This window comes from Lactuca serriola, chromosome 7, assembly GCF_051521515.1.
Source record: "Lactuca serriola cultivar US96UC23 chromosome 7, Lser_US96UC23_V15, whole genome shotgun sequence".
Lineage (NCBI taxonomy): Eukaryota > Viridiplantae > Streptophyta > Magnoliopsida > Asterales > Asteraceae > Lactuca > Lactuca serriola.
Genome location: NC_136414.1, coordinates 23,940,885 through 23,957,685, shown reverse-complemented (window position 1 = coordinate 23,957,685; position 16,801 = coordinate 23,940,885). Strand labels below are relative to the sequence as shown.

General features: G+C 34.5%; 1 protein-coding gene across 1 annotated transcript; it reads left to right on the top strand.

Annotated features, from left to right (window-relative positions):
• The first annotated feature begins 12,498 nt into the window (after positions 1 to 12,498).
• LOC145063312 (cysteine-rich receptor-like protein kinase 19) lies at positions 12,499 to 15,887 on the top strand. The gene is made up of 7 exons (XM_079010902.1): positions 12,499 to 13,353; positions 13,608 to 13,808; positions 13,923 to 14,044; positions 14,121 to 14,331; positions 14,431 to 14,668; positions 15,055 to 15,205; positions 15,298 to 15,887. Exons 1-7 carry the CDS (start codon positions 12,576 to 12,578, stop codon positions 15,613 to 15,615), a joined length of 2,019 nt encoding a protein of 672 aa, XP_078867028.1. The 5' UTR covers positions 12,499 to 12,575; the 3' UTR covers positions 15,616 to 15,887.
• Positions 15,888 to 16,801: the final 914 nt, after the last annotated feature.

The following is a 16,801-nucleotide window of genomic DNA, read 5'->3' as shown; positions in this document are numbered from 1 at the left end:
TCCCAACGCATATCCTCGCGACAACAATGGTTGCGGTGGCTGCAGTAGCAACAGTCTCTGAAAGTTTAGCATATCGGTCGTCAAAGAACTCCATCATAGTGGTCTTGATAGACACAAACAGCTCTGGTATCTGTTCCTGGACAATAGAAACAACCTCTTCCCGAATGATCTCTCTAACCTGATCCTCAGTCAATCCCGACCCATCCTAGCCACCTGTCACGACTCCTGGTCCGAATCCCGACTCAAATCGCCTCGTAACCACCATACTAAAAATAAACCAGGGATATATCAGATGAACGCATATCAAATCGTTGGAACCAACTCCCAACAAAACCCTAGGGGTTGTGACCTCCCTGCTACGCGTATGGATCTGTGCTTCCAGTAATACGGGCTTATACTGCCTTCTGAACCTACCTATATTTGTCTCAGAGGATCATCACAACCACCCTAAGAACACTCATGGAAATACACATACAACCTATTCTCACTTCCTAGAGAAAGGCTAGACATTCATCGATTGGTCAGCTGACCCCACATAACTCATCTATGAAACTTCAAACAACCCTGCAGCACTAGCGTATGCTAATCATCCATAACACTAGATCTTAATAACAGTAGAATACTTGATTCTACCATACTCCAACAACCAAACAAGGAATAGAAAATAAGGCTAAATCAAACATTCTCAGGCTATAAAATCTTAGTTATGTACAAATTTGATGCATACACTAAGAAACTATAGTAATGATGTCAATGTCATATAAGGAAAACCCTAGGCTATCAGGCATCATAAAATCAGGCAATTCTATCATGCGATTCCTGAAGATCCCTAGCCTATCACTAGCATGATGTTCTAACATATCGTAATATCAAATAACAGTGTGGTAATTGGGGGTCTACTTACTGGCTTCGGCTAATCGTACACATCACATCCTCTCTTGATTATTTTGAAAAAAAATTGAAAATCATTTTTAAAACCTTTTCATTTCCTTAGTTTGAGATTGGATTCACATGGGTGTTCCTACAATTTACTTAAACCAAGGCTCTGATACCAACTTGTAACATCCCAAAATCACAACAAATTTAAACTTTTAAAAATAACCCATAGTCATAAAATGTTTACAAAATCATTGTTTCCAAATATTTTATCCATATCATAGTATCCCAAAATCATAAAGCCATAAACAGAGGATGTGTACGGTCACACCTTCACCTTCCCGCGATCATCAGAAGTACCAGAAACAACAACTAAAAATTGTAAGCCAAAGTTTAGTGAGTTCCCCCAAAGTACCTGATGGGTTTTAGGTAAAACAAATAAACTAGAAAAACAATTCCTAAGTTCACATGCAACCTACTTTGGATCTATGTTTTATCTATTGAACATACAACTTTGAATTGCAAAACAAGAACCCTAGAGGAGAGAGGCTAATATCAAAATTAACAAACTAGGGTTTAGTAATTACATACCTTTCAATTGTTATAGTAAACAATTGATAATTCCCTTGATCTTGATCTTGATCTTCTTGGAAGCTTAGCACCACAAGTGTAATGCCTCTAATGGAATCACACCCAAACTAGCAAGAAGGAAAGTAGAAGGAGAGAGAGGGAGTATGCAATTTTCGTCCCTAAGGGTTTCTTCCAAAGAAAGAGTGACCAAAATGTGAACCAGGAGGCTCCTTATATAGTTGAGGGATCTAGGGTTTAGGAAAAACCCTAATGCTCCTTGCTTAGGGCCTAAGCAAAGCCAAAGGCCTTATCCAAGCCCCCTTGGACGAAATCCTTAGGGTTTCCCCTATAGATTTCGTCCACCTCCTTCCAAGGAGGTTCTGGAGCCTTCCACTCAACTATTAGATAATTGCAAATTAGTCCCTACACTTTATAATTAATTCTTTTAACCCCAAAATTAATTCTGATTAATTTCTGGCTAACAATTAATTAAAAAAAATGATTTCTTATTAATATATTAATCTTTTAAAATATTAATAAATTCATTTATATTAATTTATTAATCTTATAATAAATTAATATCTCTCCTTTCATAATTTCCTTGTCCGGTTGCTAGGTTTGAGGGCAACCCAAAAGGACTGTGCTGCTATCAATTCAAGTACATACCAATTATAGTTATGGGCTTAGACACCTAATCCAACAGTCTCCCACTTGGATAAGTCTGTAACTATAATTGCTAGTATGCCTTCTAAATTTGACCAGCAAGTTGTAGCTTCCAAAAAGCTGCTGTCGAACTCTGACCCAGTCAGTTACGAGTCCTAAGATAAGTGATCATATAATCCTTCGGTCTGCAAGATATCCCCAGACATAAGACATGGAATACAATCAATCTCTTTGTCCAGAATCTATGTTTCCCGATTTCTGATTTGTGATGATATAGGACTTCTAATCGAACACATCAATTCAGTCCTGGCTGGGCCCAGCGCATAAGTCAACACCAAATCATCGAGGGGCCCACAGATATCGATTTTCCCGTTAGGGCAAAAGGAACGAATAAACATTGACTCATATGCTTGTATCTTTTACTCATCAAACCATACATGACAATATGTTTTATAACACCAAGTTACTGATGCGTTTTCATATCACCAATGTATAGCCGACTTGCAAATTACAACTCATATATCTCTATTTCAAGATCATAGATATTATCGTCTCAGTATTACTCGTGATGAATTCCATGAAGTAATACTCTGAGCGTGGGTTTATCCAATACTCAAATCTCAATTTCTGAGTACTCATGAACGTTGCAGCAAATCTATTGCCATGTCTATCCTTAGACAATCTACAACCCAGTTCATGACAGTCTAGATTCACTACTTACTTCCAAAAGTACGAGCGACTGTGGAGTTTGAATAATCTTATTATTCGGGAAGTCAAAACATGCAAAGTGAAATGCAATAATAATATTAATCCTATATGGCCCCAAAGCTTTTGAGCGTAAATAAAAACACTTTTATTTAAACACCATATTGATTACTCATTATTCATTGCTTACAGTTTCAGAAAATCAACTTATTACTTGAATTATAACCACAATTGTCCCATGCTCCAAGCATGCACACTTTGGTTTCCTATGGTCCATACTTTGTGAAATAAATCAATTGAAAAACCTTTCCAATGATGCTCATTTCACAATTCCCAATCCCTATTATTAGTGTTAGAACACAAGGTTCTTGCAACTACTAGAATATGTTAGATTCTAACATTTTATGCAACGATCCTTTCGCAAAGTCATAGCACAAAAGTCACCAAGACTTTGGCCAATGAAATTACAAAGTACTCTATCGGAAATTGTTACAAGATAATTCCATAGACGTGAAGTCTCACATTCAAAGTACATTCCTTTGAATATCCTTCTTGCATAAAAGTTTCTAATCTAGACACAGACTCTCAACATCCAACTCCCAATATGGAGACATTTCCATATTTGCCATATGACAGCTTATTCTTAATAGAATCTTATCTATTCATAATAATGTCAATATAGCCCATTCAGTACTATACTTCTAACTACTCACAAACGACAAATCCTCAGTGAACCTCAGATTTTCCTTTGATAGTTGTTTAATTATTTTAGTCAAAACCGATTCTAGTTCCTTTTTCCCTCTTAATGCCCTAGGCATTTGGAAAATTTTAGAATGGTAAAATATTACAGCATATGCAATCGATCCTATACCCGAAGCGTATTGGACATGATGCATAATGTCTCACATAAAGAAGTGATACTTTATCATCCTTCTGCCATAATATTTTGTGTCCTGTTCCCAAAATTCGATCTATGAAGAGGGATGTCGTGATCATAATTGAATTTGAGAATGCACTATATATCCTTGACTAACTTTATTAACATTTCTCGATCTAAGCTTTAGAATTTTGAAATGAAGTATAATATTCTCTCCCTTAATTATAGCAAAACAACTTTTCAAACATTACAACTTTGCAAAGTGAATCTTTGTTTTCTATAATTAATATTGCTAACTCGCAATACTTTACCATAATAATCATGCTCCCACTAACATGATGATTATTTTCTTACCAACATAACACTTATGCTCCCACTAGCTTTGACATGTATTCAGAAAACAATTAAACTTCCAGAGAACAATGCTTATTGAATTCCTTAAGTTCATATTTCTAATACCTAATGCTTTGATAAGCCTTTATCAAAGCTTCTTAAAATCATACACCTTTGCCTTAGAAAGCTCATATGTGTGTCTAGACAAATTCAGAACTTATGTCACTAAGTCCCAAATGTTCAGACTAATTGTCAAATCTCATAATTCGAACTATGGAAAGGGATGCCATAACCATAATCGAATTTGAGAATACAATTTCCACAATTGCTATCTTCTTAAAATCTCTCTTAGTGAAAGCATTTCCTCACAGTCATTTTCATGAAGGAGGTAATCTTATGATACTTAGATTTTGTGATGTATAAGTTCCTATCCATGTGAATTTGTCAAAACCAAAGTTTGTGACAAATCCAAACTCATATGGACTGAACTTTCTCAATCTCGATTTCTTGCCTCATGGTAACACGAGTGCCCACCATGTCTTCCAAGTGGTTTATCAACTCATCCTTACTTATCAATGTACTTTCCATTGATCAAGGTGCTATGTCTTTATGCATTCACATGAGAACTCATAGAACTCACTTGCATAATTAATTCAATTGGAATGGCATAGAAAAGGAGTATGTCATCCACGATAGGCTATAAACCTCAAGTCGTGTGCTAGTGATGATCGATAAGGTTTATTCTTGATTAGTTCTTGAAACCTTTTTCAAGATCATTAAAACTCCCACTGACCTCTTGACATATATGATTCTCTTGTCAGGAAACTTTCCTCGACAAAACAAATATTCAAGAGTTAGTGTGGTTCTTATCAAGACAAAACACTTCACAAAATTTGTCCTAGTTGGTCTTTGTCTTATCCAAGACATCACAACTTACAAATTTTAAATGTGCAAGAATAAGAAAACTTTTCCAAATTCCACATTTGATGAGTGTTATAAACCTTCTTGAGATTTGTCACTCAATTCACAATCTTGGAGTATAACTCTAAGACTTGATGTTGGAACGAAGTATGATTGACTTCTTGATTTTAACCATTTCCACAATTCTCGATTCCTCTTCTTAGACATGCAAATGTACTAAGACTTACTTAGAGGATCAATTGAGATATGGTTCCTAATCATTAAGACTTATCATAAAACACAATAAAAGTTACTCTCCATTCTTCTTAGAATAGAGAAACTTTTATCTTTCTGCCTACTTGATTCTTCTTATTCGTTCTGCCATTGATTGAAACTCTTTCAATCAACTCAAAATTATATTTAATCTTATAAGCATAACCATATTCACTAAACTTTAGTAAATCATGACGAATATCTTTATCACTCTCGTGGTAGACTTGATCAATGTACAACCTAGTGTACTTGATCTCCTAGTCCTTCTCTTGACACTTTGTCAAAGAATTAGTCTAATTTCCAAATATGAAGTTTCTCATTCATCACGCAATCAAGTTGCATGACTCCAAGTTTCTGTCCAATTAAAGCTTGGGCGATGAGAATCTTTCCTCATTTGGCAAATTCTCGACATTTCCACAAATGACATAATTAAGAATCAAATCCATTATTGATAACAATACATCAATTTTTCATAATGACTTCATTGCAAGGATATATAAAATTATTCAAACCAAAAATTTTATTTTTTTCATAAAAGCAGCGGAAAACTTGTCCTTACAATGCAAAATCAACTGAAAAACTATGTATTTATTCCTAACAAATCTATCATAACTTTCTAAGCTCAAAATCTGATCTTCGAATCCATGCGACGGTGATCCATTTCTTCGTGATCAGACTCATCTTGCTTTTCCATCAAGCTTCCTCTCTTTTCTCTCATCCTGCAAAACATTCAAATGTAATCTTATCACATTATGTATTAAGAATCAATGAATAGGAACTTGATGGAGTTAGATAATGGATTTTATACCCAAGGAGGAGTCATAACACTAGACTCTCCCATTTCTTAGATCTCTCAGGTAGATAGGGCAGCTTCGTCTCCAATGCCCCTTCTCTTGGCAATAAAAGCAAATGGACTCTTTTGGAATGACACAAGGAACAATCTCAGAGTTTACCTTTTCTGGATCTCCAATGTCATCATTTTCAATGTCCCTTGAAGTTTGGGAGTTTGATTCACCAGACAAATTTGCTTGATCAGCACGCCAAATCATTGCTGATTCAACAACTATAAGCAAATAGGTGAGATCAATGAGGGTCATGTCGTGATCCATCATATAGTACTCTCTAACGAACTCACTATATGATTCAGGAAGTGACTGAAGAACCCAGTCAACAGCCAACTCACTTGAAATCTCAACACCAAACATGCTTAACCTATCAATGTGTGACTTCATCTATAAGACGTGTGCACACACAGGTTTCCCATCTTCGTGTTTACTTGCCAAAAGGGCTTGAGTGAGCTTGAACTTTTCAAGCCTTCGAACTTGTAGGTTTGGGAGAACAACGGGAGGAGGTGGAGGAAGTGGAATCAAGTTAGTCCACATGGTAGGGATTGATCTTTCACCTTCATAGTGGAACAGACTTTGAGCAGGAATATTTTTTCCTTTAGATTCGGGAAGACCATGGTTAGATTCAGACATCTACAAAACCGGGAGAAAATTCAAGTTAGTTGATAAGAATCCTTGATGTAACACCCAAAAGAAACATCGAGGCTAGGATCCAACACAACATTCCACAAATTGGAAGAGGGATGCCGTAATCCAATTTATAGAATATTTGAAGGTAGGTAAATGATGATTTACCAATTTCCACCACGAAAAACGAAAAAGAAGGTTAAGTTTTAAATGTATTGGAAACTCCTAGATCTTTTGAGATACATTAAAACTATTCAATGGCATGTTTTAATCTCGGATTATGCTCTTCTATTTGTGACTGGGATGGCGAGGATCACAAACAAGATGTGAATAACCATGCAAATGTGCTCGGTAACCTCATTGTCTTTATCATTAACCATTGATGTGCCGGTAAACCACACACGCTCCATCAAAATGACAATTATAAGATACCCATTACTACTCTTTATTAGTGCCTTTTAGTGTGCCGGTTAACCACACACGCTCCACTAACGACCAATAAAGCATAATGTGCAATTTCATGGATTAGCATACTTTTCACATTTTTCCTAAAGTAACTAGAGTTGGGATTTTGAAAAATAGTGTTCTAGTACTTTCTTTAATAACATTATACTTTTAATGAGATGTAGTTGTCCTATCAAATCCGTTCTGCTAACGACCCTCCACTAATCAAGGAAGCGGTGGGTGAGAGTGGACACCCATTCAACTACCATTTTATAGGCAGTTTCCTTATACCCCCCTTATAGATTAGCTTCGTGAATGAGGCATACTAGCAATTTGACTGACCATATTCTTATACATATATAATATTTAACTTTTAATTATAATATACATATAAGGTGTGTTTTAAAACATTTTAAAACTCCAAGGGTTTATATAAATTTTTCGAAATTTAAACTATTAAATTTTAAATTTAAGTAAACCAATTAATTAGATTTAATATTTATCTATTAATTAACTTTTAATTAATTTATTAAATCTTTTAAGGATTATCTAATTAAATTAAACAATTAACTTAATCCTAATCCATATCCCTTCTAGATTTCAAAAATATGGGGATAGGATAATTTCCTTAATTTTCTCAACCAAATAACTAGATTTAATATTTGTCTATTAATTAACTTTTAATTAATTAATTAAATCTAGTAAGGATTATCTAATTAAATCAAACACTTAATTTAATCTTAATCCATATCCCTTCTAGATTTCGAAAATATGGGGATAGGATAATTTCCTTATTTATCTCAATTATCCAATAAGGCAACTATTATCCAAAACAAAGAAACCTTAAAAGGGGGAGCATATTTCGAAATTACAAGGGGAGGAGGCTAGGGTTTTGGAAACCCTAACCCTAATTTCAACTAGGGCTCATGGAGGCTAGGGTTTTCGAAAACCCTTTGCACCAAAACCCTAAAATCGAAAATTTTGGCCTTTAGGGTTTAATGGCTATAAAGCCTAATTTGCAATTCAACTATTATAGCAATTCAATTTAAAACAACAATGGCTCTGATACCACTGATGGGTTTTAGGTAAAACAAATAAACTAGAAAAACAATTCCTAAGTTCACATGCAACCTACTTTGGATCTATGTTTTATCTATTGAACATACAACTTTGAATTGCAAAACAAGAACCCTAGAGGAGAGAGGCTAATATCAAAATTAACAAACTAGGGTTTAGTAATTACATACCTTTCAATTGTTATAGTAAACAATTGATAATTCCCTTGATCTTGATCTTGATCTTCTTGGAAGCTTAGCACCACAAGTGTAATGCCTCTAATGGAATCACACCCAAACTAGCAAGAAGGAAAGTAGAAGGAGAGAGAGGGAGTATGCAATTTTCGGTCCTAAGGGTTTCTTCCAAAGAAAGAGTGACCAAAATGTGAACCAGGAGGCTCCTTATATAGTTGAGGGATCTAGGGTTTAGGAAAAACCCTAATCCTCCTTGCTTAGGGCCTAAGCAAAGCCAAAGGCCTTATCCAAGCCCCCTTGGACGAAATCCTTAGGGTTTCCCCTATAGATTTCGTCCACCTCCTTCCAAGGAGGTTCTGGAGCCTTCCACTCAACTATTAGATAATTGCAAACTAGTCCCTACACTTTATAATTAATTCTTTTAACCCCAAAATTAATTCTGATTAATTTCTGGCTAACAATTAATTAAACAAAATGATTTCTTATTAATATATTAATCTTTTAACATATTAATAAATTCATTTATATTAATTTATTAATCTTATAATAAATTAATATCTCTCCTTTCATAATTTCCTTGTCCGGTTGCTAGGTTTGAGGGCAACCCAAAAGGACTGTGCTGCTATCAATTCAAGTACATACCAATTATAGTTATGGGCTTAGACACCTAATCCAACAGTACCACCACATACAACATATCAAACAATAACATGCATAACCGAGCCTTCAGCATGACGGGACTGCCTCGCAGGGCCTACATCCTATCTGGACCACTCTTGAGCCTTCAGCATGATTAGACCGCCTCGCAAGGGCTACAACCTATCCAGACTGCTCATCGGGCCTTTAGCTTGACTGTACCGTCTCGTGGGGCCTACAGTCTATCCGGACCGTCGTGGGTATCTTGGCCTTCAACACAAAGCAAGACCGCCTCAACCCAACCAACCATAACATGTCGACATACATATAACAAATAAACATATAACTAGACATCAGAAAAACAGGAAGATTCATAGATCATTACCGCATGCTAACATCCTATATACCAGGATATCGATCTAACAGATCTCTACAATATAACAACATACTATCATGTAACATGATATACAATCCACTGGGTCGGCCTTGGTGCCTTCGACTTGTAAGTACAGTGAGGAAGACTCACCTCACAACCTGACGAAGCAACTAATCAATACTCTGATCCCGAATACCGGCTCCACCCAATTCCTAAATGTCCAAACATTTCCTGTTAATAAAATAATCACAATTTCCTAATTTAACCATGGTCAAAGCTAATAAGTCAACTGATTCAACCCAGCCGAGTCAACTCAACTGAGTCGACACAGAACGCGTACGCGGGGCGTACTCCGAAGGTACGTTGGGCATACTCAAGCCTTGACCGTAGTCGGGATGGTTGACCTCGTACGCACTACGTACTCCAGGTACGACGTGCGTACACCCAGACCTCTCAAATTTCCATTAAGAGCTTAATGCCTTAATTTCTCACGTCCATCTTTCAGATCCAAGGCCAAAATACTGCTAGAGTCATAACGTTTCTAACTTTATAACTTTGCATGTCCATTTTTGGGGTGCATTATAGCACAGTCCGTGACTACGTTTTTCCATTGGTTGATGTTGCAAATTGCACACTTGTTATATTTGTTTATATAGTGTTAGTTCTATAACGAATTTCAAGTGCCTATGAATTAGTTCCAAGAAAGCGCGGAAAGATGGAATTGACCATGCACACTGACTCCTATTCAAGATATGGATACTAGACTGTTAAGTGCTTAACTTAACATCTTAATGCATCAAGACCTTCTAAGGAATGCATGGAGTGAAACTAACCCCCAATATTACATTTTTATGACTTAAGACCCCTCCAAAGGTCTGAAAGGACGACTTATTGGGTCAAGAACATGCTATGCTCAAGAAACACCACATTTGGGACAAAAAGAACCTAAAATCAAGCCCAAAACAAGATCTAAATGAAACTTCACCTAGTTCAGAACTTTATACCTCCAAGTGATGCCAACTAATGGTGTGTTTTCTAGATCTTAATTGCTTCACTACTCCAAGATGGTCTCTACTTCATTCCTTCTTCTTCAAAGGCAAAAAACATACACACACAAGCTTAGAAATGCTTCACAAGGCGGATTAGGATTGCAAGGACGTTTGAAAGGATGGAGGTTAATGGAAGGAGCCAAGGTTAGGAGTTAATGATGAATAAATAGGGTCCAAACCCTAATGATTAGGATTTTAGGACTTCACCGCGTACGCCCGACATACATAAAGCATACGTAGCTCCGCCCCAACAATCCAAAAGTGTTAATAACAACCCCTCCTATCCACAAGTCTTACATTATAAGGACCAAAATGCAATAAATCTCATTATAAGGGGGCAAAAATGAAAGTGCCTCAAAACATAATGTTACAAAAAGATAAATTATACTCATGGAATATATATATATATATATATATATATATATATAATCAATTCCATTTTTTATTTATCATAATAACAAATATTAGAACTATAGAAAAGTAACAAACGAATATATATATATATATATATATATATATATATATATATATATATATATATATATATACACACACTATCTGTAGGTGTTCAAAACTATCAGTATTTGAAAATATAAATCAGACACAAAATTATCCAAAATTCGAATATCTGATTTTTTAGATTTAGATTCAAATAGTCTTTTTATACACACACACTATCTGTAGGTGTTCAAAACTATCAGTATTTGAAAATATAAATCAGACACAAAATTATCCAAAATTCGAATATCTGATTTTTTAGATTTAGATTCAAATAGTCTTTTTCCAAGTTTTTGGATATTTTGGATATCTGTTGTCTTAAAATATATTTTTACATGTTTTTTTTAACATATTTCATTTCAAAACATAATAAAATGGAAGAGACAGGGGTTTGAATGTAGTTTAATTAATGACTTTCCTTATGTCTTTTCATTTAATTTTTAAATAATTTTATTTTAAATACTTGTTACCTCAAAACATTTTTACCTTAACTTAGTATATTTCATATAATTAGTTAATTAGTAAAGTGAAAAGAAAACAATCTTGCTTTGTTATGTATAATGTCTAAAAATAAAATAATTTTTTTACAGTTTAGTATTTTCTGATATAGATTTAGGTGCTAATTGTTTTTTGTGAAAAAAAAACTCTATTCAGACATTTTATTGTTGCAATACTTTTCATCTCGCAACTGTTTGTTTTTTTAGAGATTTTCAGAGTAAAAATCTTTGTACATGTTCTGTTTGGGGAAACACTTGTATCGACTCTTCCAACCTCTTATTTTTTTTATTGTTGAAATCTTAATGAATATTGATTATATATTACTGAAATCTTGCTGAATTATTGTTTCATATTCTTTTTTTTTTGTTTTTTTGTTTATTCTTGCTAAATTAGTTTTTCGTTTTTTTATTGAATAATGATAATTTTTACTGAAATACCATTATATTTTGCTGAAGTATCGTTGTGTTTTGCTGAAATATAATAAAATTTTGCTAAAATGTCATACATTATTAAATTTTTGGTATAAAAAAATTATTTTCGGTATATAAATTCAGTTTATTTTATTTTATTTTTAATATATGCAAATGTTAAAAAACAGACACGCTTCTTATTACAGTCTACAACCGTTTGATCCACCTCTTCTGTTGCAGAGGGTTGTAGAGATGGTTCGCAGACTTCATAAATTTATATTTCAAAAAATCAAAAAACACCTTAATATTCAAATCTTTATCTGAAATTTCAGACATTCAAAATTTTGGATATGAATTCAGATATCAATATATATTTATCTGAAAATTTTAAATATTCAAAATTCAGATATCTAAAATTTCAAATGTCTGATTTTTAACTCCCCCCTGATCAGTTTAAGACTGTGAGATGGTGAAGATACAACCAAATCATTATAAATTACATATTTTATGTTAAGATAATTTTTGGACAAAAAGTATTCTATTTTTAATTGGAGGGACTAAACTTGAATTATACTCTGTTATTTATTTATTTATATGTTTGTTTATTTCTTTTTAACATGAGGTGCAATTGCAATTACAGATCTCTAGAAGGAAAGTGAAAGAATGCGGTCAACGCGTATTCTGTTGCGACATAATTATTTTTGATTTATAACAACACAAAATTTTCAGAAGCTGCTGTCGAAAAATGGATATGAAATCCGTAATATCATCACTGTTTCTTCTTCAAATAATCATCAATGGTGATCTTTTCGGGATAGTTCAGTGCGCAGATTTCGGAGTCTACAGGTGCAGAAACAATGGCAATTTCACAAGCGCAACAGACCTAAAAACCATCGAGGTCGCACTCAATTCACTTCCCGGAAACGTCACAAACGACCACGAATTCGTAACTTCGACCGCCGGCGGCAACACGGATGCACAGATTAATGCCGTCGCATTGTGCCGCGGCTATATTGGACAGGAGCTTTGCAGGACCTGTGTGAGAAACTCGATCCCGTTGCTTCAACGGCAGTGTCCCAACCAAAAGGAAGCTGCGGCGTGGTACTCGGATTGTATGGTGCGTTACTCGAATCGGAAAATTCTCGGAGTGCTCGACAGTTGGACTTCCGACAACATATCGACCACGGTGACGGTTTCCGACGTCGGTGAGTTTGACAAGGCGTTTAGGAATTTGACAACCAGGTTACAGGCGGAAGCTGCCGGAGGTAACTCCTTAGTGAAATTGGCGGTAGGAAAAGTAACTTATGGGAGTGATTCGTTAAAGATCTACGGGATGATGCAATGTACTCCCGATTTATCAACGGAGCAGTGCAACAAATGTCTGAACAGTACAATCACTGGGATTCGTGATTGTTGTAGCGGCAGAGTGACAGCAAGAGTGTTTTTTCCCAATTGTTTTCTGAGGTACGCGGATGAAAAATTCTACGACGAAGCCACATCAATGCCTTCTCCTTCTCCTTCAGGTATTGATTGCACAATCTACCCGATTGAAATTCAACTCTTCATCAAATCTGTGAGCGTTAATCTCAAAAATCTAGTTCATAATCTCGTATTCTACCAATTACTCTCAAATTAGTTATTTCAATAATTGAATTGTTAATAGTTGACACCCTGTGTTTTCGTACTCTTTTTCCTACGTGACAACTTCTTTTTCGAGATCAATCAATAATCTGGGCGCTAAAACGAGTTCAAATCTTAACAAATACTCCTTATGCAGACAAAAAGGACAAGAAGAACAACAATACAAGAATGATTTATATCATTGTTCCAGTTGCTTGTATTTCTGTGGGGCTAATTGGAATTGGCGTCTGGTTCTTTTGTATAAAAAGACAGAAGAAGGACGGAATGTCAAATAAAGAAACTAACAGCTTCTCTTCTTTACTTGTGGGACATAGACAAGCTTCAACTCATGACACTGGTAAGTTTTGTCTCCATACAAATGACACTATATTGATAATTGATGACATACTTTTTATCCAAAATTGATACAATCATAATTGTGTGATTTTGATGGCTTTTTATGGTTTTTTAGTTGGAATGGGGATTGTAACAGAACAATCTTTGCAATATGATCTGGAGACAATTGAAGTTGCAACAAACTACTTTTCTCCAAAAAACAAAATTGGTAAAGGCGGGTTTGGTTTGGTGTACAAGGTATGAGTAATTCTTTTCTACTAGTATTGTAAAACCTAATATCTTGATATGAGCTGATTATCACTTACATTATCAGGGTGTTCTTGAAAATGGGCAAGAAGTAGCAGTGAAGAGACTATCAGAAACATCAGGACAAGGTGTAGAAGAATTTGTAAACGAAGCTGTTTTAGTGGCAAAGCTTCAACATCGAAATCTTGTGAGGCTTTTAGGGTTTTGCCATGATGCAAAAGAGAAGATCCTCATGTACGAATATGTCCCAAACAAAAGTCTAGATTACTTTTTATTCGGTTAGTCACAATTCCCAAATACACCCCTCATAATTTTTAATGCCATTTATCATTTTTTTTTTATTATGACGTCTAAAAAGTTTATTATTTACAATGTAGACCCTATCAAACATGGAAATTTGGATTGGGCGACACGATGGAAAATCATAGGAGGGATCACTAGAGGAATGCTTTATTTACATGAAGATTCAAGATTAAGAATCATCCATAGAGATCTTAAAGCTAGTAATATCTTACTTGATCAAGATATGAACGCAAAAATCGCGGATTTTGGATTGGCTAGAACTTTTGGTGTTGATCAAACTCTTGGAAACACAAAGAAAATTGCTGGAACCTTGTAAGTTTCCATCATCCCATTCTCATATTCAAGTCTAAAATTTGTCAATAATAGAATATTAATTTTGTCTATGCAACTAGATAGGACAAAAAGTTAACAAATTTTGTCCTACATTTTTAGATGGGACAAAACACCTTTTCGGTGGAACAAAAAGTTAACAGTTTTTGTTTGGTCCTATCTTTTTTGATGGACCGTCTTTTTGGATGAGACAAAAAGTTAACAATTTTTTTGTCCCACCTGTTTGAATGGGATGCATTTTTGGATGGGACAAAAAGTTTAACAATTTTTGTTCCACTGACATTAGTCTTGTCTTACTGCACACCAAACACAGTACAACATGTTCAGTAAATGATTTTGACATATGTTACATGTATAATTAATTATAGGGGATACATGTCGCCAGAATACGCTATGCACGGACATTTCTCAGTGAAATCTGACGTGTTCAGCTTCGGTGTGATAGTTCTTGAGATTGTGAGTGGACGAAGAAACTCTGACTTCTATCAACAAGATGAAGATGAGGATCTTCTACTTTCTGTAAGAATATTCTTACACTTCACTACTTATTTTAATCTGCAGTTACAGTCACAGTCACAGTCACAGTTTAATTAAAATATAATTTTTTGTAGGCATGGAAACAATGGACGGGTGGAAAGCCATTAAAGATAACGGATCCGAGACTTGGTGAATCGTATTCAAAGGAGGAAGTGATTAGGTGCATAAATATTGGTTTATTATGCGTACAAGAAGATGCGGATGCAAGGCCTTCCATGGCTTCTATTCTCAATGTGTTGAATAACAACTCAATTACTTTACCCGAACCTAAAAAACCACCATATTTTCTCTCGAAAGGACTCTTTGCAGGCATCTTGGGTGATGTTGACAAGTCAATTCCTACGGTTAGCTCTCAAGATGAATCATCAGCTGGCAAAATGAGTCCCCGATAACCTAAGGACTTGCTGATTTGTGATTGTGTGTGTGTGTGTGTGTATATATATAAAGGTTCCTCCATTTACCCGTTTTACCTTAATGTTTTTTATGGATGTTTTTTTCGGGTTCAAGTTCTGGTTGGAACTAACCCGTTATAGATATGGAGGAAAGGAGGTACATTATGGATGTTAAGAGATTTAAAGGATTTTTAATTTTTGTTTTTCTGTATATGTTGTGGTGAACATGAATGTGGTCTTCTATATATCGAAACATATTATTTTATGGGTCATTTAGATTGTGTTTGTTACATGCGTCTAGACTAGAGTGGACCGGATAGTATATGATAAAGATGAAGTTTTCTAAAGTTACTCTACCTTTTAGTGTTGGTTAAAAACAATTTGGATATGTTTGACAAAAATAACTGACAACTAGTATTGTTGTAGAGTGTTTGACATGTAACTTTTTGACAAATGTAGAATTACATAAAAGTTATTTGAAGTAGTTTTTTTATTAGAAGGTTTTTGTTATAAAATATAAGTTTTAAGCCGGTACTTCAAAACAAAGTTTATTCTTTATTTGAGTAAAACAAAGTTTATTCTTTATTTGAGTTTTTCTTAAACGCTAAAATCTAAAAGTTCTTTAAAATTACATAAAAAGTTATTTGAAGTAAATTTTGAATTAGAAGGTTTTTGTTATAATGTAAGAGCGGACTCCAAAACAATTTTCTTTTATTCTAGTTTTTCTTAAACTAAAAAAAAAAGTTCTTAAAAACACTCAAAACTCTTCAAAGCTGCCATACAAGGCATTTGTCTCATCAAGATTGGTATCATTGTTCAATGAATGTCAAATTCAATATAAATATATAATATATTCCATTTTGTTAACAAACAAGGCCTTGGATAATTAAGTGTTATGTTAAGCTCTATTCAAGCACAAGAGGTCTTATGGCTGGTTTGATTATATTCACAAAGCTAATTTGTAAAATTTGGGTAATTTGTATAAATGCTTTTTTTTTTTGAAAAGTTATTATTTTAATCCTACATAGATTGATAGAGCTAAAAAATAGTATTTATAGACAAGATAACTCATTCTTTCTCCTTGAATAGCGGGGTATTCAAGGACCCAAATCAATATATTATTAAGATGATCTTGGATTAGCTTTGATGCAAATTTTCGGCTCATGATGTCACTTACTAAACAAAT